General features: G+C 47.0%; 1 protein-coding gene across 3 annotated transcripts in view; it reads left to right on the top strand.

Moving 5' to 3' along the window:
- Positions 1-27,173, top strand: part of LOC135900134 (sperm-specific sodium:proton exchanger-like) — a 91,354-nt gene that overhangs the window by 11,008 nt on the left and 53,173 nt on the right. For 2 of the 3 annotated variants that reach the window (XM_065429574.1, XM_065429573.1), the window contains exons 5-12: positions 4,681-4,948; positions 9,547-9,936; positions 13,479-13,685; positions 14,829-14,910; positions 19,546-19,730; positions 22,952-23,044; positions 23,140-23,234; positions 23,914-23,974. In XM_065429574.1, coding sequence (XP_065285646.1) covers positions 4,681-4,948; positions 9,547-9,936; positions 13,479-13,685; positions 14,829-14,910; positions 19,546-19,730; positions 22,952-23,044; positions 23,140-23,234; positions 23,914-23,974 — 1,381 coding nt within the window. The remainder of the gene's footprint in view (positions 1-4,680; positions 4,949-9,546; positions 9,937-13,478; positions 13,686-14,828; positions 14,911-19,545; positions 19,731-22,951; positions 23,045-23,139; positions 23,235-23,913; positions 23,975-27,173) is intronic. The other variant, XM_065429575.1, reaches the window with a different exon arrangement.

Here is a 27,173-nt window from a genome sequence, read left to right as displayed (position 1 = left end):
GCGTAACCACCGCAACAAGTGACCGGGAAGGGTAGCTGCGACTTTGGGGTATGCCGTCTCTCTCTGAGCGCCTCTACTGCAAATATGTGTTTGCACCGTGCTAGCCGTGCTTTCTGCTAGAGAGAGGATGGTTTCGCTCCGTACCGACATTCGAGTTCGACAGTGCCCTGCAGCTTTCTAGAATCCCGGCACTCGAAACATTGCGCAACGCTGCCGTACTCATGTGTGTCCCATCAGCTTGGTCTCCCGTTCGCGTCTGGGATGCATATGCGTTTGCCCCTACATTTGTGTCTTTCATTAGGCTTTTCGTACTTTGTAGTTTCAATTGTCCCTCTACGTGTTATCTTCGAGAGCGTCTCCTTTTCTTCAGACACCGACGTCCGTACGTGCAAAACTGCAACGCGGAAGTCAGCAATATGTAAACTTTTTTTATGCGAAGCATATTACGAGAGCTCAACCCAGCTCCTCAGGCGCGGCGGTGTCGCCTTGAAATCACGTGACACCGTGACGTCACGACAGAGGAGAAGTAGCTTTGGCTCAACTCTTGCAAGACGGGCTGGGTGGGAATCGAACCAGGGTCTCCGGAGTGTGGGACGGAAACGCTACCACTGAGCCACGAGTACGATGCTTCAAAGCGGTACAAAAGCGCCTCTAGTGAATGCGGTGTTGCCTTAGAAACGAGCTGTTTCTAAGGCGTGCGTCTCTTGCTCAGGCGCACATTTCGTTGCCGCGCCGAACGCTGCTTTGCTCGACGCTCACCGCGTCCAATGCGGGGCGCGTAGTCGCTGCCCTGTAGCCCATTGTCTTACACCCCTTGGCGGGTCGACGGGAACGCTGTCGCGTTCCACTCTTGAAGGCGAAGCAGTAATGCATGAGCTGTTTCTTCGTCTAGCCGAACCAAATATAACCAAGCAACAGCAGTTCACCAGGCTAAACAGTGGTTCAACAACTAAAATAAAGGCTAGTATGCTTCGCATCCTGGGCTTAACCTTACCGAAGCCACAGCCATTTTTTTTTCAAATTTAATTTCTGGATGATTTTTGTTTGTACGTTTGCTTATACCGCGCCTTTTAGGAAATGCACCTTCTATTGTTGGTCGGTGCTTCCTGCCTCTGTAGTGTAGTGAGCGCTGCATGATGCATCACGGAGAAGCCGTCGCTGGCGGGCGGGTACGCCGGCAAACCGGCACGCAAGTGACGCTGAATATACAGCTATATATCTGGTTGCATGGCGCGCTCGAGCACCTCTTTGTCCTGGTTGCAGGGTTTGTGTTCCAGCTGTGGATTTGACGGCGTCGCTTGCGGCGGTGATGCGCTCACACGGCCCGCTACGTGCCGACGGCGCCAGCAAACGTATTTTGCTTTCGCTTCGAAGCCGTCGCGGACGACGCTTCAGAACGGCCACAAATACATTCATTGGAGATACCTTAACCTTCTCCTCATCCTAATTTCACGCATCAAGACAAGAAAGGCTGGCTGATATCTTCGGTGGCTAGGCCGAGATGCCCGAGTACGGGCTTGTCTCGTTGTGCGTCAGCAGCCGGGCGCTGCTTTCGAGTTGAACTATTCTCGTACCGCAGCTCCCGTTCGCGCTAGAGGTTTGACAATAGTGGTCGCTTGTCATAAAAGGTGTAGACCTCTGGCTATGCTACTTAGCATTACTTCCTGTCGAAAGAAGCTATTGCAGCCGATGTTGGGGTCACCGGTGGCAGCGACGCAAGATACGCACGCACGGGAAGAACGTTCCTCCCTTTTGATTGCCACAAGAGGGCACGACGTGTGAAGTGCGTGTGAAGGAAGTAACTTACCGGCCTGAAGGAGGAAAACGGCTAGTTCCTCCATTCTCGCTCCCTTTTTTTTTTAGAGCGTAGTAGCGTACGCAAACCACATCGTTTCTGCTGCAGAACTAAATTACACATAACCGAACAGGAATGTCTCGCATTGTTTGGTCGATTCAAAAAACCCGTCCATAGCTGCACGGCCGCCATTTCATGACCGACCACCACGCTATGTGTCGGCTGTCGTCGTTAGAGAACTTGAAGGGTCGCATCGGCCGCTCGTTTCTCTATTTACAGAACTGTTCCCTCACAATCACGTACAAGTGCGGGAAGAAGCATCAAGAGGAAGATGCTTTATCTCTCTGTCTGCTGCCGCCGCGTACTTTACCTCTGGTTTCACCACTAGTGCTTAGTCAATATGCGGCTACTCCGGAAAGCAACGCTTTAGCTCTGGTAGGCGCGTCATGCTTTCATTTAGGCCAAATAATTTCATATTTCATCAACGCAATGACTCGTTCTTCCGCTCGCTTATAGAGCCGCTCACCGGCTCAACACGTCCATGAAACAGTCGCTTGCGACGCCAACTTGCTCGATTCAGGCTTCACGTTGGTGCCTCGTACCGTTACATTCTGTTATATTCTGCACCACTCAGGTATCTAATGGGTCTCCGTTATTCCACGTTCTCTTCGTCTCAACGCCTTAGGAGCATGTCATGACGACACAGCTGTTGGGCACATGGGCTTACACAAAACTTACAACCGGGTCAAGTTGCACTATTTGGCCTGGCCTGTCTTACAAGCGCCGCTAAATACTTAACGCCTTTGCGCCCTGCCAGCAACGCAAACGTCCAACCGCCACTCCCGCGGGGCCGCCATACGGCCTATATATTTCGTGCCCATCTACTTCATTTCAGTTTGTCAGCATCGACTTGTTTGGTCCACTCCCAAAAACACCCACTCGCGATCGCTGGATTGCCATTGATTGTTATCGGCCATAAGACACGCTACGCCGAGACTACTATACTCTCCGATCCGGTACTGCCTCTGAAATAGCGGAGTTCTCACGTTCCATCGTTTTGCGGCACGAAGCTCCTCGTGTTCTATTGATCGACTGTGGCAAGGCGTTCCTTTCCCCCATTTTCGATGAAGTGCTTCGCGCGTCCATCAACACAAATAAAACAACGTCTATACGTACCACCCTCTGACCAATGGTCTGACTTAACGCTTTCATCAAACTTTATCCGAGATGATTTCGGTGTATATACGCCCTGGGATATCCTAGCTGGGATATCCTTCTTCGTTTTGTCACGTTTGCCCACAACTCCGCCATTCAACGCACATCTGGATACAGCCTTATTTTTCTCTCGCCCGTGGACGGAATTCTATTTCAGTGTTCGAAGTTACCTTATTCTCTGCGGCCCCGCTTAGCACCGTGTCCCTTCCAGAATAGTTTGTTTCAAAAGTGATCGCCTGCCATTGTTTCGCCCTCGCGAACACGTTTGCCGTCCAAGCAAATACAAGGCTTCGCTGTGACGAGAAACGACGTGTGGTATCGTTCAGCCTAGGCGACGCAGTTCTTCTATGGGCCCGCATTCGAACTCGAGGCCTGTGTGAGAAGAATCTACATAGCTGCATTGGCTCGTACACCGTCATATAACGAACGTCTGCTGTGGAATAACGCATCGCCCTGTCCATTCTGTGGACGATCCCCATCGCCGAACACCGAGATTGTACACGTGTCCCGCCACAAGCCGTTTACTCGTACCTCACTTATCAGTTGACTTGCGGTTAGTATGGCCGCTCCAGAGAAGGGGGAAATAGTGTGGGCGCTTTTAGCGCATCTCGTCGCTTTCGTCTGTATGTAATTATCAGCCTCCCATATCTTCTTCTTCTTCACGGGTGCTATCAGTGGCCTCGCCTGATAAAGTGCTTCGGTCTGCCTTCGTCCTTTTAATATATTTGTTTGAAGCAATAATAATGGAGAGGCGCTTATAAGGTTCAGGCGGTTGACGCTAGGGAAGACAGCGTCCTAAAACTCCCGCTGTGCATATCAAGTGACGCCAGGCAAGGAAAACTCTTGGCAGCTCTTGGCTGTAACTAGTTAAGTGATAATGACATAACCATTTAAACAGCGGCTGTGATTATTATTGATATTGCGCTTAATGCAAGAAGGGCTGCGAATCTAACGATGCAAACGCCAGTAAGTATGTTGCTACTTGATTTCGAAGCAGTACCGAAGTGTTCAACTAGCGGGAATGGTAGAGACCAAGTAATGGCGTCATAGCACGTAGGTGATGTGAGGAATATTCCATGTAGACCACTTCAAATGGGAAAAGGGACAGGGAAAGAAGGTGTTAATGCAAAGAAGAAGCTGAAATGTCAGTGGGGGACTGGCAGGGCTAATAAGCAATAGTCACCATTAGCAGCTGCCTCATGTAGAAACAAGACACTGATGACACGGCATGTATAATTCGTAACTCATTTGAAACTTCTCTTAAAATCACTGCGGCTTAGTCTATAGCAGTGTTTAGGCTGAAACCTGCAGAAAATGCGACGAACGATATTGATAGTTAGAAAAATTAACATATTTTTACGAGAGGACAGAGTCTAGCAGAGGCGTATGAGACACACAATGCGGTATGTACATGAAACTCGCGCAAGTTGCCCACCGCACTTTCCTTCGTCACTCATTTTTGCATGAGCGCCTTCAAACAGCTCCGTAACAATATACCGGGACCTTCACTGGAAAGCGTTCGCTATGCTCCTGACCAATTCAACTTTTCTGGGGAAACTCAGGCGTGACGATTCGCTAGCGCATGTATTCACAATCAGTGCCAGAAGCATTTGCCTCTACATGCTTTAGTTGTCGCTGTCTATACAGTAATTCGCTCACGATGCTTTCAGGTGCCACCGGGAGATCCTGGTGTTCGCCGTGGGCACTCTCGTCATCAGCACAGCGGTTTCAGCCCTGTACGCGTACAGCTTCCTGGGCCCCATGGACATCAACAACTGCCTGCTCTTCGGCATCCTGCTCTGCTCCAATGAGCGACTGCCCATAGCTGACGAGTTGTTTGAGGAAGGCCGATATCCGATTCTGACGACCATGCTGCAAGCAGAGTCTATCCTCAACAACCTCTTCGTCTGGTCCGTTTTGGACATCATCGAGGCGGAAGTACGTTTTCATTGCCAGCACGCAGCAATTATTTATTATTACATCTAGGCGCTAAAGTATACTGTGCCCTTAAAGACAGCCTTCCTTAACGAGTGACAACTACAGAGAATACTGCTTGCACTTTTGCATTTTTGCATTTAAAACGCCCGCAAAGCCACTGCTTTATCATATACTCCTTCTTTACAAGCCGGTGCACTGGAAAATATTGCATCAGTTTAGGCCTAACTTGGCGCGCTTCCAATACAATACAGTACAATAATATAGAATACGATGCAATCACACATGCATAGTAATGCGTAAATAAACCATGCTATGCTGTATGAGACTCGGCTATAGTCTTGACGTGATGATCATTAGAATGTACATTTCACCTGTGTTTTCTGTCAGGTTTTTTAAGAATAAAGAATGTCACTCTTCTTTCTTTTCTTTGTTTTTCAAAGGCCCTGCTTGAGAGCCTCAAAGCTGAATCCCTTGTGAAAAGCCTTGTTTTTCTCCTTTTCTTTTTCAACTCACAAGAGGCAAGCTGCTCACTGCTATTATTGCGTGAATATATTCAATGATGGGACCCTAATGAAAGAAGCCTAGACATCTATTCTTGATTGAACAGAATGAACGATATCAGAGGCACACGAACATTCGAATACGCAAAATCACGGCCTCTGAACTACAACTTGTAGGTATACCGCTCTGTGAGAAGCCTTTATACTTGACAAATCATGCATGCGTAGCTGGAAAAGAAGGGGATGAGGTTCTGAGACTGCATCAAACAGTCGAGATGTTGAGGCCGACAACGGGCAGTACGATAAGCAAAGCAAAAGAAAGAAGTAATTTAAGCATGAAACCATTGACACGCCATCCTTGAGTTTATGGGTAATCATGCACAAAAGTCGTCTCTCCTCTAAAAGTCAACGAAGGGCAACTCACATAGTTTTCCCCTGTCCTATAAATTTTGATCGCTTCTCTCGGGTTAGCTGACTACTTCCATGAAAAGCACCATGGTTGTTATCGAGGTCGGGTGCCCAGCAGCAGTCTCTACTGTGGAACTGCAGAGTATCGTAATGTTTTTTTTTTTTCGAACAATGATAGCGGTGCCCCATCAGCCTTGTGTTTGGGCACCTTGCTGTTCGGCCTATGTAAGCTTTATGGCAGGTTAACGGGACACAAACGAGCTGCACTGCACATTCGAGGTATGAGTTCCTGGGCTTGATTGCACACCCGGCCTTACGAGGCTTGCCCGTAATAACCTGCCAAATATATTCTTCGACTTGATTCCGCTTCCAGCTTCACGTTTAGGCTGCACATCGCCCTTTGGACTTTTGCGTACTGGAGAGCCGCGTGCAAGCTTGTGGAACTACGACGTCCGCTAACGCGTTGAATGGCTGGAATTAGGAGGGAATGCTTCCTGCCCCTTTAAAAATTCACCGCCCTTGCGATCTGTAGAGATGGTTAACCAGCGAAGATGAAACGTGCGGTCCTGGTTTTTATCACTGTGTTAATCCCGATGGTTTAATTAATGACTGCTGGTAGGCTTCGGGATCCTCGATACGGAGTTGATGCTTACGCTCGGCTGCACGAGCCTGTTCTTATGCCCGGGGTTCAGCATCGGCACGGCGCAGACGAGCTCGTTCCTGGTCCTGCTCGCGGCGTTGCTGATTGAAAGATGCCTGCTCCTCAGGAGTGCGTATGACACGTGCCCTATCCATTTCGGAGCCGCAGAGAAACTGCCGCGCGCGTGCTCGGCTGCGATGGAGGTCACCAACGTCATTACGGGGCCAGATAATCAGCGTGCTCTCTTTCACTTTTTTTTTTTGCGCATGAGCATAGGGTTGCGCTTGAGGAGTTTTCGGCATACAGGCGAGAGACAGACGCATGGACGAATGAATCGGCTAGCCATATACAGCTTCGCTGTAAAAGCTTGGGGCATTTGGACGTAGACGGTACATGGCACCTGCAATTAGTACTACACGAAGCATTTTGAACGTTGTTCCGACTGTCAGTTCTCTTAAGTTGTTCACCAGCGAAAATCATAGCTTGATTGGTGGTGAAGTAGTGGTGGGAAACAATAACACAATCGTCCTTAGCTGTGTTCAGCTGCTACTTGAACCGGGACGACCAGGTGCCCTCTCAACGCACGAGCCCTGTTCTTGCTCTCTTCAGTTGTCTGTACTGCGGGCTATGTTGAACACACGGCAACCAGCCCAGTGTAACTCTTCCTAGCAGTTTAGTTCTTCGGCGCGCAGCACCATTTTCGTGCCGTTTTCTTTTTTCCGTGTTCCCGACAACAAGACGAACGCGTTACGCTCGTCGTACTGTTGGTGCAGTCTGCGCTGTTAGCATTGTCCTCGAGAATGCGCTGAGTAGTTTATACCTATTGTTGCGGTAGATGCGCATTTAGAGATGTAGTTAGCTTCTGCCCAACTTCGCTATTTTCTCGTTAAATGGAAAATTACCGCCAATATGGCTACGTAAAGCAGGCATGGGGGCGCTAACTTATCTTCGGATGTGACTATTCCTGCTGATGCTGAGGTCCCGAGAAATCGATGGTTGCAGGCAATCTTCACGCACTAGCCATTGGCCACTGCAATGGTCACAGCATTCGGGATAGCTACACAAGCTGATAGTGTTCAATCCTAAAATGACCTCCAATAACACAAATACAGAAGCACCAGTAAGGAAATATGCGCCGCTGTCAATCCTGTTTCTGGGTATGAGTAGCTGAATTTGTTGGGAGACCACAAATACGCCCGAAATCAGTGGTCGCTCTCGTGTTTCAGTTTTTTTTCTTCAACGATGAACATAGCCGATTTGGTTGCAACAAACACGGTAGACATTCGTGCGTTGAAATAAGTGTTGGTTGGGTGACTTCGCGAAGGCAACACCCCCGCCCCCCCCCCCCCCCCCTTGAATTTACTGTAGTTACCCACTTGGACGTGAACTTTGATGGTGCTGTTGTGGCTGCACAAACCGCTATTGCCCGTTGCTTTTCAAAAGAAGAATCACCGTTGTATACATTTGTCGGCCATGGTAGGCTCATTTACAGCCAGGGTAGGCGTTAAAAATAGGTTCTTTTATAACTTTTTTAAAAGTTTAAACCAAGCTGCAAGCATATCAGCCTTTCGTCTGCCATAATAAAGTTTTCGCCAAGCTTTTTTCGAAAATTGTTACCTCTTATCACTTTACCGGGTATTAATCAACCAGACAGCGCCTTGCGGTGCACCGATCACCGTTTCTAACCATTCCCCTACCGTGGATGAACCACTCTTGTGATCGAAATTTGTACTCCTCCTACTCTGGACAAGCTGAGCTTGCCCACAATAAAACTTACAAACACAAGTCCGGCTTTACTGCATTCTTTTTTGATGTAGCACAGCAGGTGAAGCCGACAAAGTGATATGTCGACAGGTACAGCTAATATTGAGAGCAGCACGTTCCTGTGCTCGACAGAGGTGATTGTTGATTACAAGAAAGTGGGTGGCGTCCACAAAATAAATTACAGCGTCACTTGTTGCCCATTCGTGCGGCACCAGCAGAGAGTTTTGGACAAAAGAAAATTTTTTGGCAAACCTTAGATATGGTCGTTGCCAGTGCCTTCATCTACAAGAAGGTGACTGGTAAGAACAACATTAATTCATAGTTCCGGCTTGAGTCTCGTGGAAGCTGTGACGAGAACTCCCTGCCTCAACTTCAGAAAAATAAAGACGCAAATCCTCAGCTGCTAAACTATATCACAGCTTCAATTGAATTCAGTTCTGGGGTTTTACGTGCCAAAACGACGACTTGATGATAACCTCGTGCTTGCCGAGCGCAACTCCATAGCCGCTAAGCTACCAGGGCGTGTTCTGGCGGAAAAATGCACAAATATATTAGAACTATAGCCATTTGTTTATATAAGCACGTGGAACGTGGATTATTGCAAGTAAGAAGAAATTGTTCCGAAAGAAGGCGAATTGACAAAAAAAATATCAATTACTATTAATGGATCATATAACGAAGATACGTTGAAGAAATTATGTAGCATTGTATGGAACAGTGAAAGAAAATCCTTGACAGAGCCCATACGACAACACACCCGAAAGTGCTTAGAAAAGACTATACTGAAAATGCGTACAAGTCTGTAGTTTCTACAGCATGCAGTTTGCTGTCATGCGGTCATGCTGCTGTTGCTGTCATGCTGTCATGATGCTTTGATTGGCGAGCAAGAGGACGTACTACGTAAGCTACACCAAGTGCAAGAAATCTGGGACAGAATGATGTAACGATTCCATCGCTATATTCATTTTTGTCCTTGCTGGCCCCTTCGAGCAGCGTTCCTTCTACGTTATCACCACACTTTCACAGACGTAAGCGGTGTATGATAAAAAGGAATAGGTTGGAGTCAAAGAAATCGCTACGCTAGAGTGGGTATGGACTGGCGTCATCGAGATCGCACTATTATCTCGTTATCTCCAGCAGCACAATGGAAGCTGGGAATGGGACTACAAAATTACGTGCACGATGTCATGTGAATACTTCCCATACGGGCCCTGTACTTTACGTCGCAAGTTTTTTTCAGTCATTACGCTTGGCGTTAGCCGTTTCAAAAACCCACCTGTCCGCAGGGAAAACACGGCCTGGCGACGATACTGAACCACCTGCTTCTGTCGCACGTGGTCGGTGCCTTGGGCGGCGTCGTGATGGGCGTCTTGGCCATATGGTCGCTGCGCGTGGCCCCGCAGAGCCAGAGCACCAACACGTACCTGCACATTTGCCTGACGTACGCCACCTTCTGCCTGCTCGAGGTGATGGGCACGTCGGGCGTCGACGGCGTCGTCGCCTTCACGCTGGTCACGACGTCGCACCGCCTCGTTGCCTGCACCGAGCTCGAGGGTCTGCTGCACAAGTACTGGTCCACCATCTACGACGTCTCTGGCTTCCTGTCGCTCTTCGTGTCCTCGCTCTACACTGGCGAGCTGCTGCTGATATTCTTCGTGAACGCCGCACTCCCGCGGGTACGCGTCGGCGGTGAATCTCCTGCGCGCTGTGTTACACTGGCCTGCACGTTCGAGCGAAGCTTTTCCTGGCTCTTCCCCCCCTTTTACACACACATGCACACAATAACACGCACCCACACACACACACGTACACGTATGTACACACGCACACTTTGACCCGCCGTTGTTGCCCAATGGCTTTGGCGTTGCGCTCCCAAGCGCAAGGTCGCGGGATCAAATTAGGCGACCTCGGCATATGTGTAAGGCAGTGTCAAAAAAGTTAAACCGATCTCTCATGGCAGTGTAATCAAAGGTGGCAGTCTGGTGGGCCGATCCTTATTAGTTCAGAATTTGCAGCACTTTTTCAGACATCTTTTAGTGAGGACAACGGAAACTGGCGGGAAAAGATGACCGCAGTAACGTCTTGCCTAATCTTATATGCTTAGCGCCGGTGCGCACTCGCCATGGCTTTATGGCCGGCTGCCCCGACGTCAAAAGCCTAGCCCCCGTGTGGGCTTTGACGACGGTTCGCGACGGCGGTCAAGATTACGTGCGTTTGCTGTTAACCCGGTAAAAGACTTGCGGTGCCCCGGTAAAAGACTCCCGGTACAAATTCACAAAAGCTCTTACAATTTAACTGATTGTAAGTGTGAATGCGAGCCAATGCTGATACCGAACACATTATTAGCGATGGGTCTCATGCGATGGAGGAAAAAAATTGAGGAGCCATTCCACCTGTGAAGGTGGTTGACCTGCGAAGGTGCTATATGGTGGTAAAATTATGTTAGTATAGAGTTTTGTTGGTACGTAACTATACATATAATTATGTAGGTGTCATTCATGCGAAATACAAAGAAATATCAGGCGCGCACTACGTAACCTCATACATGCACAGAGCTACCACCAAAGGGCTTTTACGGCGCCGCTCTAAAGACGCAGGTGATGTCGACGCAGCTGCGACTGAGCGCCGTTTAGACGCAGGTTGCCGTTAAACCGGACCTCGACGTGAGCGATGATGTGCGTCGACCGGGGCGCAGTGCAAAGGCACGAAACAAAGCACGTTGTTTGTAATTTTTATGCGAAGCATATTACGAGGGCTCAACCCAGCTCCTCAGGCGCGGCGGTGACCATGAAATCACGTGACACCGTGACGTCACGACAGAGGAGAACCGGCGCTCCAACTCCCGCCGTCGCTCGCGGCGTCGCGCCCCGCATCGGACGCGGTGCGCGTCGAGCAACGCAGCGTTCGGCGCGACAACGAAATGTGCGCCTGAGCAAGCGCCGCACGCCTGAGCCGACGTTATGCGAAGCATATTACGAGGGCTCAACCCAGCTCCTCAGGCGCGGCGGTGACCATGAAATCACGTGACACCGTGACGTCACGACAGAGGAGAACCGGCGCTCCAACTCCCGCCGTCGCTCGCGGCGTCGCGCCCCGCATCGGACGCGGTGCGCGTCGAGCAACGCAGCGTTCGGCGCGACAACGAAATGTGCGCCTGAGCAAGCGCCGCACGCCTGAGCCGACGCCGACGACACCGGCTTTTCTGCGACACGAGCTTCTTAACGCTGTCGCGTTAAAATAAAGGCTAGTATGCTTCGCATCCTGGGCTTAACCTTAGCTAAGCCACAGCCATTTTTTTGATTGAGCATATCTCCTAGTTAATTAGCCAAATGGAACGTGGAAGGACTACAGTTTTATTCTAACCGACAAACATGGGGCTGTCTGTTTTCTTCCCATAGAAGCCCGTGTATTGACAGCAGACGGGAAATCCACGACATTGTCACGTGGTAGCGACGTATAAAGAACATAGTAGCAGTACTGTGAAAGACGCAACTAACTTTTATTAGGCGAACCTGTGCCCACAACAATAGGCTACGTTCAAAGAACGGCGACAGCGGCGAACACACTCGGCGACCGTCTAAAATCTGATCAGTGGGTCAAGCGCGCTGGTTTTAACACATCAGTCGTCAAATGTTCCATAGTAATCGCTGGAACACGCGTGTCTTCTGCAAAGTTTTACACAATTCGCGTCGCGCATACATTCAGTAAGATTGCACAAGGTTCGGTGACCGACAGGATGGAACCATCGATAACATTCCAGAACCTTCCCATACATACAGGCACGTCCTGCACTGTGCAATAACATTTGTTAGGCTGTGAAACATGGTCAGTCGATAAAGATAAATATGTACACGTGTCAATATTTACAACTTCACTGAGAAGTACGTACTGATGAAAAGGATATAAAACTCGGAGTAACGTTAGAGTCGTTTTCGCGGCTAACTCGCATACTATTTGTTTCGGAATCGTTTCGATAAAGCAATTGTAACGGCCGTTTTCTGTAACCATGCTCCCTCCGTTGATGCCCGTGCATTGATAGCAGACGAGACTTCTGTAACGTTTACAACTTCACTATGAACTAGGACAAGTAAATGAAGCTCGCCGTAATGATAGAGTCGTTTTAGCGGCCAATTTCAGTATGATTTTTTCCCAATATACCCACATTACACTGAGAGCTATACGGCATTCGCTAGAAAGTTGGTTTTGCACAAGGCGTTTTCCGTTCACCGCCACAGATTTTCCGGAGCGTAGCCATGGACAGCTTCGCTATTAAAAATAACACGCTCACGAATTGTAAAAAAGCTTTGTGAATTCAGTCCCTGGAGCGGGATTAGCACTGCGCGGCTGTTGCGGCCGGTATCACACCCGCGACCTTCAGCTCAGAACCGCAACGGGATTAACCCCTGTGCTACGCGCCTGGGTTCTTGCCCCTACTGCAAAGAGTACAGGCAACAGGCGACACACAAACTGCAAGAGCCTCATTAATAAAGCCCCAGTCCTCGAACAAATTTTGAAGGCAAAATGCAACATAAGTTAAAAAAACTGGCTGTGGCTTAGCTAAGGTTAAGCCCAGGATGCGAAGCATACTAGCCTTTATTTCAACGCGACAGCGTTAAGGAGCTCGTGTCGCAGAAAAGCCGGTGTCGTCGGCGTCGGCTCAGGCGTGCGGCGCTTGCTCAGGCGCACATTTCGTTGTCGCGCCGAACGCTGCGTTGCTCGACGCTCACCGCGTCCGATGCGGGGCGCGTAGTCGCTGCGCCGTAGCAAAGCCTCCTAGAAACAGTCTCTGTAGCATGCCGCAACTTTCGCTTCTCATTCCAACGAGCAGCTCTGTCTCCAGGAGGCATCTCACCTCGTGAGTGTCTAGCAGAGGCAAGCGCAGCTGCTTATATACCGCCGCGACGCCGCGAGCACTTTTTTTTCTTTCTCTATGCCGCGAGCGACGGCGCGAGTTGGAGCGCCGTTTCTCCGCTGTCGTGACGTCACGGTGTCACGTGGTATTGAAGGCGACACCGCCGCGCCTGAGGAGCTGGGTTGAGCTCTCGTAATATGCTTCGCATAAAAAACATCGACAGCCATCAGTTTAAAGATGTGTCAAACGTTTTAACCACAATTATTGAAGGAACATTTCGTATCAATGCTTGGTGACCAACGCAGGGAGGGAGCGGCCGCAGTCCATAAGTCATGACAGTTGAAGTGGCTTTCTGGCCACCTGCAGGTGTCGCTCGCCTACTGCGTGCGCACGCTGGCACGGCTGTTCTCGGTAGTGGCCATGTTCCCCATACTCGATCAGTTTGGCTACCCGGTGTCCTGGCGCCAAGCGGTGGTCACGGTATGGATGGGGCTCAAAGGGCCGCTCAACATCACCATCGTCACCTACCTCTATCACTACCAGTCGACCCTCAACGTAGACTACGTGGGCAGGGTAAGCGCCTGCGCATGTTTGCAAAATAGCGAGGTTGGCTAAAAAATTATGGGGTTTTACGTGCCAAAACCACTTTCTGAATATGAGGCACGCCGTAGTGGAGGTCTCAGGAACTTTCGACCACCTGGGGTTCTTTAACGTGCACCTAAATCTAAGTATACGGGTGTTTTCGCATTTCGCCCCCATCGAAATGCGGCCGTGGTGGCCGGGATTCAATCCCGCGACCTTGTGCTCAACAGCCTAACACCATAGCCACTGAGCAACCACGGTGGATTGCGAGGTGGGTTTCTTTCTCTAGAGAATGCTCGCTGAAGGCAGAAACACTCTCAGTAGGCACGAAGTGAATTGATTTCACAGACAGTGGAGATATTTAAAACCCGAGATGACGTCATAAACCAGACAGAATTGCCTACAGAAAGGTGTGAACTTGAAGCACACAGACCGTGATCCAAGAAGGCTTGTCCCAGAGACCAACGTTTGAACAAGGAAACTTGTCCTCATGAGGGCACCACCGATGACAAGTGCCCTTGCGGAAACGATGGCTCCGAAGATAATCTTATAGAAACTTTCAAGCGTTTTACCAGAAAAAGCTGACAAAACCGAAAAAAATTTAAATACTGTCGTATCGTTTCGTGTCCATTCCTCAAAAGCCTCATTTACAAACTATTTTGTACATTTACAAGCAATGTGAAGTGCATATACTGCCCTTTGTTCTTTTTTTTTCTTGAAACCTTTGAATAGCGTTTAACTATACTGTGATAAGTTTTTCTTTCTTTTTTTTCAAAGGGAGTTAGGAGACGTTATAGGTCTGAATCGTTATATCTTTGTCTCGTTTTATCTGCGGGGAACTCTGGTAACGAGGTGACGGTTAAGATGAAAATTTGATGCAAGAGACCACCGCATTCGCTCTTTCTTTTTTTTTAAACGCCGTGGCTTTGATTAAAACCAGTTAAGCGGGTTGGTTTCTCTCTTTTCCTTCGTCTTTTTTTATTGAGAGCATTTCGGCGTTTCACACGCTCTTTGATAGCGGGGACACAAGGTACACTTGTGCACTTACACTTAATCTTACACTTATGCAACGCAAGATTGGGAGCGCCTGACTTGCTCTTCATCACCGGATACCCATTCTTGCTGTCTTTTCAGACGTTCCCAAACATTGTCTGCGACATTGTCCTGACCCAACTCATTAACGTCACGCTGTTGGAGTACATCTTCAAGATCTTTGGTAAGATGTGTTAAGAGTGTAATAAAAGGGGCTAGATGGTTTCGGAATACCGTGGTTATTGGTGCAGATGGCAGGAAAAGAATTACAATATTAAGAGGAAGCTTTAGCTCCGGGCCTCCTTAAATTCATAGGAAAAGAGAAATAGTTTTTCTCGTCAACCACTGCGCAAAATTTGATGAGATTTGAAGTATTTGAATCTAATGAATGCTGTTTGGAAATTCTCGAATTCGGTTGTGAATTTTTTAAATGAAGATTGACAAATTCACTTTTCAGAAAACGAAACTATCAAGTTTACAACTCTAACTCAGCAATGAAAAAATATCACAATTCTGTAAATTGCACCTAATAGTACAGTAATAGTAGTGGGCTTCTAATTTGTGACTAGAACCTTTGTGATACCCTTGTAAACGATGTCATAAATTTATATTTGTCCGCTTTGAATGCTCTAATTATTACAGTTTACAGAAGTACGACATCTGGTTAAAGTGCAGAGCTACGAATTTGTAAACATTGTGTTTATTTTTTCAAACTTACTAAATTTGGAAAATACCATTAAAAATTTCAGGTCCTAAATCGAAATACTGCTCCGAACAATCATTGTAATTTACCTTTCACTCTCAAATGCAACAAACTTCATTAATTTTTGGCCCCATGGTTACCTCAGAAAAGCGTTTCTGCGTTTTACGTGCACTTAATAGGCAGCATCGGAGTTGGGCTCGAGCGAAAGCTTCCTCTTAACAAAGGCACCATTTACTTCTTTAAGAGAGAAGATGTGCTGCGCATGGTACATTTTTTTCTTGTAACGTACTCTGTGCGGTTAACCAACTGGGTTAATGTGTACCACCATAAGCTTCATGGGAAGTACTACGTTCTAGTGAATGTAAACATGTGCACACTCAGCAGAACATGGATTCGCTTGTGTTATCTAGGTCATCAAATATTTGGGCAAGAACTCACAACGACGGCAGTAAGGCTAACAATAAAACGTTCTATGGACAATATTGTTAGTCACTGATGATATTGTCTCAGGTAGAGAGACGAATGAATATTTTTTAACAACTTACACGCAACGTTTCGCAAACCAACGAAGATGGAAGATGGTCTAGCCCGGAAATCATGGGTTGCATTTTTCAGAGACCTGATGGAAGGCGTCATCGTTGCTGTGCTCACAGCGCCGTAAAATATTTATCACCACATGAGCCCATTAGAATCATATCTAGGATGAACCTTCTTTCAAAGCCATCTCCAGTTGCCATTTTTTAAGTCAGCCAACGCTCATTATCTATCCAGGAGAAAGGTTTCTCCCAGCCGTCTCCAGTTGCCATTTTCTGCGTCAGCCAACATTCATCACATACCTACAGATTTCCTAATTCTATCACTAACTTAGCACCCTACCACACTTCATTGTGCTTCTCTTCGATTAAAGACAGACGTTCACAGGAACGCGATCGATAGTGAACGGTCGACACGGGTCGACTAAGGTGTCTGTAAGGATGGAACAAACGTTTCATTGAAGGCAGTTGCCTTTATCACTGCCCCAGGAAAGACAAGTCCATTTGTGTCGAAACGTAGGTTGCAGCATGGAGCCCGATGCATGCCTTCCTCCAGCTATCGATATCTTCCATTTACAGTAATTGTGTTGCTCGAATGCAATACCAATTACCTGTTCTACGCATTGCACCACATACGTGTTCATCTCGACTCCGTCCTCTTCATCTCGACTAAAATATGAAATGATCTTTTTCGCCCTCAAGCACATACTGCTGCTTTCATGTCTTCATCTCCGTTGGACTTACGCCACCCACCCCCCCTCATTTTCCATTCCGCAACTGAACTGCCCCGTACTTAGCTTCAAAATATATTTTGTTGTTCTGCAGGTGTCAGCGGACAGGACACCGTACTCGCGGAATCAAGGCTTTACACGCACGTCTTCTTTAATATACGGGGTATATCAGCAAACTTTAGCCAGAGTTTAAAAACATGCCGATGCACTCTAAAACGACGTGGCCAAATGTACGTTGCTCACCTTTGTATGTAGTGTGGCACGCTAAATTTGTATTTTGCTTAATTAGGTAATTAGTCAAGGTTAATTAAGGGTAACACCGGACTTTAGCCATACAAGGGAACAGGCTGGATTCAGGAAGAGATACTCTACAATGGATCATATCCATGTCGTTATTCAGGTAATCGAGAAATCCGCAGAGTACAATCAGCCTCTCTATATGGCTTTCGTAGATTACGAAATGGTATTAGATTCAGCAGAGATACCAGCAGTGATAAAGCATTACGTAATCAAGGAATGCAGACCGCCAATGTAAATATCTTGGAAAATATCTACGGAGATTCCACAGCTACCTTAATTCTGCACAAGAAAAGTGAGAAGATACCTATAAACAAAGGGGTCAGACAAGGAGACACAATCTCTCCAATGCTATTCGCTGCGTGCTTAGAAGTATTCAAGCTATTAAACTGGGAAGGCTTAGGAGCAAAGATCGACGGCGAATGTCTCAGCAACCTCCGGTTTGCCGATGACATTCTATTCAGCAATACTGCCGACGAGTTACAACAAATGATTGAGGACCTTAACAGAGAGAGTGTTGAAGTGTGGTTGAATACTATTATGCAGAGACAAAGATAATGATCAATAGCTGGGCAAGGGAACAAGAGTTGAGTATCGCCTGTCAGCCTTTAAAGTCTGTGAAGGAGTACGTTTACCTAGGCCAATTAATCGCAGGGAACCCTGATCATGAGAAGGAAATTCGTAGAAGAATAAAAATAGGTTGGATCACATACGGCAGACATTGTCAGCTCCTGACTTGAAGCTTACCATTATCATTGAAAAGAAAGGTGTACAATAGCGCATTTTACCGGGGCTGACATATGGGGCACAGACTTGGAGACTGACAAAGAAGCTTGAGAACAAGTTAAGGACCGCGCAAAGAGTGATGGAACGAAAATGGTAGGCAAGAGACAGAAAGAGAGCGGTTAGGATCAGAGAGCAAACGGGTATAGCCAATTTTGCAATTGACATTAAAAGCCAAAAATGGAGCTGGGCAGGTCATGTAATGCGCAGGTAATGGTCCAAAGGTTATCTAACCGTTGGACCATTAGTGTTACAGAATGGGTACCAAGAGAAGGAAAACGTAATCGAGGACGACAAAAGACTAGGTGGGGCGATGAAATTAGGAAATTTGCGGGCGCTAGTTGGAATCGGTTGGCGCAGGACAGGGGTAACTTGAGATCGCAGGGAGAGGCCTTTGTCCTGCAGTGGACATAAAATGGGCTGATGATCATGATGTATTAACCAACTTCTGAAGCAACGAAGTTAGGCGAATAATTCCAACTAGAAAGATTGTAGAGCGGTTTGTGAAACGTCCCATTAGACAGTTTCTAACTTTCTATCTAATAATTATTAGTGTTTTCACCTTACTGCGGATGCACGTGAAAAAAAAATGCAACGTGACATACCCGCTTGCGCACCGTGATTGCAACGCTCCCAAAGTGTCCGCGTACAAACGAACATAGCATCTAGTAGGGCGTGCTGCCGCTTTAAAGGGCGACAAGGCAGTGAAGAAGGCATTGGCTGTGCGTTTTACGCCGAGGATGTGCCTCCCTCGCGGCGGTTCATGGTAGCGATAACATGATGCAGTGGCAGCACACCCGGCTAAATGCCATGTTCGTTTGTGTGCGGAACGCTTGGGAGCACTGAAATCACGACGCGTAAGCGGGCATGTCACGTGGTCGTTTTTTAATATATATTTCGTGGGCATCCACAGTAAGCTGAAGAACACTAATACTTAATAGATACAGAATACAGAAACTGTTTATTGGAACGTTTTGCAAACCACACTGCAACTTTCTAATTGCAATGTTTTTCGTAGCTTCGTTGGTTCAGAAGTTGGCTAAATAATATTGACTAATTATCTAATTAAGCAAAATACAATAAATAGCGTGACACACTACATACAAGAATGAGCAACTTGCATTTGGTTGCGTCGTCTTAAACTGCATCGGCATATCTTTAAACTCTGGCTAAAGTTAGCTGTAACACCCTGTATATTGTTCAGTTGTAGGGACGGTGAAGAACCAGACAGTAGCCAAACTGCAAAGTCACAAAACTAAATCTTTTCTACGCGATGTTGTACCCCCCCCCCCCCCCCCCAAAGAAAAAAGAAAAGAAAATAACACTCAAGCACAATGACAGCATGAGCACAGTCGTCAATCGTCGAAATCTGATTCCCCGGGTCTGCTGTCGCATACGACTCGTGGTTCATTTAAGCGTAATCGTTGGTGTTCATGTAAGCTATAAACGGTACACGCGTGTTTTGCTTTAGCGCCGCACTCCATTCGATTAGACAAGGACCCTTTCGCTAGATCGACAACAACAACAACTGAAAAAGTTCTGCTACAGGAAAGCGCGTCTCGCTCCGACCGATGGCTTCGTAGCACTGGTGAGGCGGTAAAAAAAAAAAAAGCGATCAGTTGGAAAACATGAACAACGTACATCTGACAATATTACCAAACTTCAGCTAAAAGTTGCTGCGTTAATGATGCGTTGTGTTTATCGTACCGTGCCCTCGCGTTACTTAAGCAAAAGAAAAAAAAAATTGCCCAAGTCGTATTTGTTACTTGCAGGAGTGCTGGAGGTGTCCGAAATAGAGAAGCGGACAATGACAAGCGCCGTGACTTACCTGCGGGACCACGTGGTGATGTCGAGCCGAATGCAAAATAAGGACTCCTACTTTTTGCCGGTCGACTGGAAGTGGGTGATGCGGCGCACGGTGATCGCCAACCCGTTTGATTCCGCGCCGAAACCTTGGGTATGCACTCGACAGCGAACGCGACGTTTTCTGTGTACTATTAAACAACGAGCAGAGTTCACGTCTGTTTACCAATGTACGCGGTTTGTGTGCAACTAATAAAAAGGTCTGCCAGAATCACGGTGCGCTAGCTCTCGTGGTTAATCTTTCAGGCGCCTGAAAACGTTGGCTTACGGACGCGTTGACCCGTGCCGTAGTTTACACTGTCCCCAGATGGGCAGTTTATACTTATCTAGGCAGGAAATTTAGCAAGGCTGCGGAGCACGCTAGTTGGTAAAAGAAAAGAACACGCATGTGTACACTGATGTCGTATGGAAAAAAAAGTAATTAAAACATGAAAAGCTATAAGAAACAACGAGAGGTGTGCACAATTCAGCAGTGCTGGGCAGCACTTGAGAAAGTCACTTCTTTCGGCAAAAGATGCGACGACGCGCCACTTGTTCACAAACCGTGCGTGCATTGAATCTTTCTTCAGCTTCGAAGATTTCTCGTGTGCGATCGCAGGGGAGAGTACATTGCCGATATTTTTCGAAAGTCGGCTGCGGAGTCGTGTTCCACTTCCCGTTGTTTCTTCTTGCTTTTCATGTTTCTTTTTAGTTTTTTCATGCAACCAATTGTACGTGTAATTTCTCTGAATAACATGATTGGAAGTTAGCGCTTGTCTGCGTCTGGTTTCTTGTCTCCTGTGTTAATTTCTTTCTTCAACTCTACTGATCTAGAAAGCTGCAACAATAATCCTTATTCCTGCAAGATTATGTCTCAAAGCCGCGTGTAAATTTAAGGTTTGCGCGGTTTCCCTTCGTCTGAATTTTAGCGATCAGCTCTACATTCTGCGATGGCATGTCGCTTGAAGAATTATTTTTATTTATTTTAATTTTATACTCTTTGCCCGAAGCCCGATACAGGGTGGAACAACGCATATTCAACTTTAGCATTGATGTTGAGCTACTGCTCGTACATTCGGATAATAATAAGTATAACAGTACAGTTTAGCACGCAGATTTAACAATAGACTCATGCACATAAATGCTCACACGAAATTTTTCTCACGAACAAGACAATGCAATCCTCCCCTCCCCCTACCTACCCCTCACCCCGCCAAAAATAAAGGCTTACATTACGAATGTTTATGGCATCGAAGAGGGAAATATATATAAAAAAAGAAAAACACCACATAAAAAAAGTATTTCTTTTTTTTTGAGCTACGGTGAAACCTTTGTAGCCACCACGACCCGAAAAAAAAAATTCCTGCAAACCTCCGCGAATCCCTGTGCATAGCCCCAATTACACGCAACATGCACCCCACGTACCACAAGGAAAGAAGACAAGCCCAAGTGGACGCTCTACGGCGAAGACACAGGCAAGATCCGGACGCCAGATACACCGACGCAGCCAAATACCCGCAAAGAAACGCTTACGCCCTGAGCGTCGTAGATTCTCAGGGCAGAGGGCTAGCGTCTGCCACAGTTCGTGCACAAAACCCCGAGACTGCAGAAGAGACAGCGATCGCCCTAGCGACTACCACGTGCAAGGACGCAGCTGTCATCTTCTCCGATTCTCAAGCATCCGTCAGAAACTACGCTAAGGGTCGCGTGTCAACACAAGCACTGAAGCTATTGAAGCACCGCAGTACTCCGATCCCCTACACCTGCGTGACATGGGTTCCTGGGCACGAGGGGCTGGAGGGAAACGAAGCGGCACACACCGCGGCCCGAGGCCACACCTGCCGGTCCAACCCTTCCTACTCTCGAGACGCCCGATCTGCGCCAGCGGAGGCAGAGACCGCACCCATCACGTACTCAGGGATCCTTCAACATCACAGGCTGGAACGCAGGGTGTACCCACCACCTCACCCAAAGCTCAACAAAGAAGAAAGCACTACACTCAGAAGACTGCAAAGTAATACTTATATCCACGGAATCATCATGCATAGACTGTACCCAACGCTACAAGGATACCACTGCCCAATGTGCGGCGTACCGGACACCTTAGCGCACCTGATCATCGAATGTCCATGGCATTTAGACAAAGACGCATTGCCTTCACCGAGAGACTGTTGCAACGCCAGGCAAAGCGAAGACCTCATGGAAACGAGGGAGGCCAAGCTAGTCTCCGAGGACCTGGAACAACAACGACGTCTCGTTGCCAGGGCCAAGGAAGCAGCGAAGGCCAGAGGGTTCCTGGAATGAGGAGACCTCCCACCGAGAGTTGAACCAGGGCTTACCCCGGAATACTGTTTCCAAATAAAAGTTTATTCCTCCTCCTCCTCCTCTTTTAAAACACAATGCTAGAGTTATGTTTCAGTTGCTGTATAGTGCGCCAGTTCCATTTTTTTCAAATTGCTCTGGAGAATGTCTTTAAATTACAACATGCGGCAGCCTAATAATAAAACTGTTTTTGAAAACAGAATATACTTAAAAGCATCTCAGGTTTCTGTTTATTTCAAAGAAGAAAATAAAGGAAGAGCTATTCTTGCTGGTATAGGCATAAATTAATCGATGTGGCATGACCTAACGGAATGCGACATTCATTTTATAAGTACCTTTGCGAGTTAAAGTTAAAGCAGCACGGCACACCGAGAAAAGAAGTTTTAATCTAGAGCTACCTTTCTTCGCTGTGGGAGTGGTGGCAAGTTTAGGTAACTTAGAATTTCGGTTGCTGAATTCGTCAAACATTTTGATGAATTAAACCTTACCGCATGCTTCTGCATTGTTTCTAGTTCGTTTACTTGGTCCGTTCTGAATGGATCCCTCACTACGCTAGCGTATTCTAATGCCTATCGAGCTAACGGTAAGGGTACAGCTAATTTGAGACCCGAAGGTGCGAGGTTTAAAGTTGTGGAGGGCACAGCTCCGTCTTCACTGCATTGCATATATTAGCTTATAAGACATCTTCCAACGTATATTATTCGAAATAGTATCACCAAAACATTCAAAGAGAGTCGTACGTATAACTGGCTTTCCATTAATGTTACACTAAAAAAGAAGCACATTCATTTTCCGTAACACTTTTCTAGACTGTTTTCTATAGGATAAATTCCGGACTTCCTCCTAACGCTTTAATTGCTAGCAGCTTCTAGTGAGGATTTCCGTGCAAGCTGATTTTGCACGACAAAAAATTATGGAGTACGTAGGCAGTCATTGGCGAATAAGCGGCCCGTAAGTGTTCGTGATGTCTACTTCGCTGAAGCGCTCTGACTCTTCTTGCTTTTTACTGCGCAGTTCGACGTCTCCATGAAGCGTAGGCCTAGCGAGCGGGAGTCTCAGATTCAAGCGGAACACTTTGCCGTTGAGAACGTCCTAAGGATTGAGCAGGTGTGTGGGGCCTTCCCGTACGTGGTAATTCTGTTCCACCGCGGCGCGTCAACTTGCACAATGATTATGCTCGCATCGATCGGGCCCCGGCGCAGGTGAGCTACTCGAGGCAGTACCGGGAGGGGATGATCCAGAAGAGCACGATGATGACGCTCCTGGCCGCGCTGCAATACCCGTTCGACAAGAAAGTGTGAGTACGCTGGATACGCGAAAGAAGTGCGATCGCCGCGTTCAACGTGGCTCCGACCGTATCCCGACATTCAACGCGAACTACGAACGTAATCGCGGATACGTAGCACGCGGGATTGTCCATCTTTTGCTTGTACGGCTATGACAAGTATAGGAAACGAGGTTCAAGATTCTTCTTACTGCAGATATATGCTCAGCTAATAAAACTGAGAACACACTTGTCGCATGTCAATAGAAAAACTCTCTTTTGATGTAGGAACGTGTTAAATGCCCCTTTTGTAGTTTTGTTGTTGTTTTTGTTTTTACGCTGCCCAAGTTAGGATTGACTGTTCACATTTTTTGTTCTCTCCTGCGCATTTGCACAGCCTAGAATTATTTATACTGAAGCCGATGAAGAAATCGATACTTTTCGAGGTTAAATTAGTTGCGTAATTAGGCATAACACTGTCCTTCCGCACCCTCTATTCCTTGTGTCTTTCGGCACCTTTGTTTCGCATGCAATCAGACTGGAATCTTCCAATAAAGAAAACAAAAATAGTTTATGACTGCTCCCGATCGCTCACTGGGTTATTCATTAGCTCGGCTAAATACATGAGACGTGTGAGCCTCGCCTCAGTTTCAGTGAGACATGATTATTTAGGCTAGAATGGAAATAAGCATTTAAACATTGTCTTTCGCAGCTACATGGGTGCAGACACCATCGAGTCCCTCATCGACATTCCAGAGTGGATTAAGTGGACGGTGAGCGCCTTTTGGGAGCGTTCTTTGCTAGACTTAAGCTTCAATGTCACTTGCTATGGACGCTGCTTTAGTATGTCGCACCATGACGACGAAGCAATCGATGTCGACATGGGAACTATGTGCGGGTGAGCTATACTTATGTGAACAATTTAAAAAAAAAGTTTACCTGAGGTAATGATGCTGTCGTCTATATTCATTGTTTCAGCACGGCGGCCACTGTTGGTTCGCGTAGCTGCGCCCTATGTTCGCTAATTGAGCAGGATTTCTTCATTAGTTTTTTACGTACTCATTTTAACGCCAGCAATGCAATCATCAAGTTAAAAAAAAGTCGAAGGAAGCAAAAGCAAATTAGGCGATATTAAAGAACCTCCTGCATTGTTGAGATAATTGTCAGCCTGTTTTTATGTCCACTTCGGCTAGTATAATCTCTAAAGTACAGGAAGCTTTGTATTTCTAAATAAATAAATAAAGAAAACATGATGTTTTACTCAGTTGTGTTTAACACGGCGCGCGTCTCGGAAAGCAACACCGGGGCCCTTCCCCCTTAGCTGCCTCAGTCACGTGCGACTTCACTCGCGGCAGTGGCTAAGTGGCTAGGGTGTTGCGCTCCTACGCACGAGGTCGCGGGATCAAATCGCAGCGCCTGCATTTCGATGGGGGCAGAATGCAGAAAAGCCCGTGTCCCGAGCATTGGGGGCACGGGGCAGATTCCCGTGGTGGTTGAAATCCAGAGTCCCAAACTACGACGTGCCTCATAATCAAGTCATGGTTTTGGCACGTAAAACCGCAGAATCATTTTTTATGTCACTTCAATTGAACAGTAAAAATACTAGCTTAACGAAACATAATTGCCGCTAAAATGCTAATTTTGCCTTGAGAAAGTTAACTGGACATGCGTATTGTGGGCTGTGGCTCTTCATTGTAATCATTTAGTTTTAGTTCCGAGGTACAAAATACTTTCGAGGACCTATATCTCGTTTTCCTTCCGGTAAAAGCCCGGCGTACCTTATAAAGTATACCATTGTAAATCTCGAAATAACAAAGTGAAACTCACTTAACCTTAACAATGCAGTTGTGTATCAAAGTATAGATTTGAACCAAACATCAAATAAATATGGAGGGCAGAGTTGTCTTGGACCTCAATGATCTGATTAGCGAACAGACTGCGACGACTCCTCTCCAATGTAGTGTCCGCTACCCTGAAAGAGCAAATACTGATTGAATATTGACTCATTAAATACATTCTAAAAGAAAACATATGTTCACATTTAATAAAGATAAACTGGTATACTACTGCATCGCATGTGCATGTTAGCGACGTCAATTATAAAAGTGAAGACATTCATAATCCGTTTTGTACAAAAGTATACCTTTTGTTCTGGCAAACGAATGCATCTTCGTACATCTATCTTCGTAAATTAGACGGCCTCGTTCAAAGTCTGCAAATTTTGCGACCGCAATGCCGCCTTTGCCAATGGCAACGTACACCTACCATCCCCGACTGCAGTTCCTTTCCATTGGCACATACTGCAACATTGGTTGTTTGTTACATTACATAACCTGTATAGCGTCAGCTTTGCCTTAATATCAGCTAGAACACCAATTACACCATTTTTCTTCCCCATCTCATTGCTTTCTTGTTCGCTTGTGCTTGTTCCTTTGTTTTCGGTATTTATTTTTCATTTTTCGTTGCAACACTCACTGCACGGTCCTTAGTTCCTGTGCTATCATCCTAGTTTCGCATGTTTTGTTATGTATACTAGTAGAAGGCACTGATTGTGCAGTTTTACTTTATGGATATAGGTAAGCGGTGGACGTGACGGAACCATGCAATGCCCACACGGAATATGCTTTCAAAAAACTCTCCAAGTGGTTATTCGTTTTTTGAAAGCCACGAAAATTACAACAGTGCATCCAAGCGCCTGTGTTTAGGAACGGGGAATGCGCTGAATATGTGCGTATTTGTTTCACCGCATACGACGGTCTGTTATCCGGTTTCACAGTAATCTGGAACTGGAACTCTACGAGTGGTGCGCTGATCTGTTCGAGGCTACACACGAGAAAATAGACCCGATGTTTCAGACTCTCTACACCATGCCTCCTACAGCACGGAGGCTGTATATGGACATGCGTGCAGCATTATCTCCCTACGTGACAAATAAATTAATTATTTTTCTCGCATTCTCCGCCTCCATTTTCTGCGTTTCTCTTTCCTTCACTTTCAAAGCCTTGTGGGGGTAAGGGAGACAAGGCATAATGGCTTCTATACTGGCCCGCAATAGTTCAGCTGGCCTTGAAGAGAAAAATTTAGGCCCATGCTCAGCGGGTTTACAGGCCAGCGGGCCCAGTAGCGCACCACATGAAAAAAGGAAGAGGCTTAGCTCAGCGATCCCTCCCTCGCACGAGCGGAGTAAAACTAAAACCCCTTTTTTATTTGAAAGTAGCGACACTCTCCTCCCCGCGGCGCTTTCCTCCTCGATTCTCCTCATGCCCAAGCTGCGCGCCCGGCGCACTCTTTCTCCTTGGCTCCCGTGTACGGGCCGCAGCATCCGATAGAGGCGCATGATTTCGGACCAGTTGCACCACCATCGGTGCAGAGAATTTTGAAAAATGGGGATAACAGCATCGAGAATGCTGAAGGCAACGTTAATGAGGAGGTTGGTTCCTTCTTAAAGCCGTATGAATGCGGCCGACTTATGTAAACGGAACTTTGAGGCGAGTTCTATACTCCACACATTTTTTTCTTGCACGTGATAAGACGCTTCATTTTGAGTATCTGATCGAGCATTCCTTGTCTCTTTGTGTTTGGCTTTTTTCTTGCTTGTGCGCCCATGTGCACTGCATGTATTACATTCAGCATGCCTTCGTGTAAGGAATTAGTCCCGAGAGCATCGTCCGTCCATGTGTTTGTCTTAATGTGAAAGTAGCCATTGCGCTGTGTTCTCTAAACTGGATAGAACGGTTGCGCAGTTTCAATGCGAGAAAGCGTGCGCGATCATGTGAATACCGCCTGCACGTTGCCCGTACACCCGTGAGAAAAGCAAATAATAATTGTCACCCACTCGTGCATGCCTGGCAGTTCAATTCAAAGGAAATTCAAGAACTGAAAAATAATGCCGGAACTCTATTGCAGCTGCCTAAGTATGCGTAAGCATACCCCCAAATGTAGGCTGGGCCACCTCCATATTTCAGTTGGCGG

The sequence above is a fragment of the Dermacentor albipictus genome, chromosome 4, assembly GCF_038994185.2.
Source record: "Dermacentor albipictus isolate Rhodes 1998 colony chromosome 4, USDA_Dalb.pri_finalv2, whole genome shotgun sequence".
Taxonomy (NCBI): Eukaryota; Metazoa; Arthropoda; class Arachnida; order Ixodida; family Ixodidae; genus Dermacentor; species Dermacentor albipictus.
Note: the sequence above shows the minus strand (reverse complement) of the source record. Positions and strands in the feature narration are given on the sequence as shown.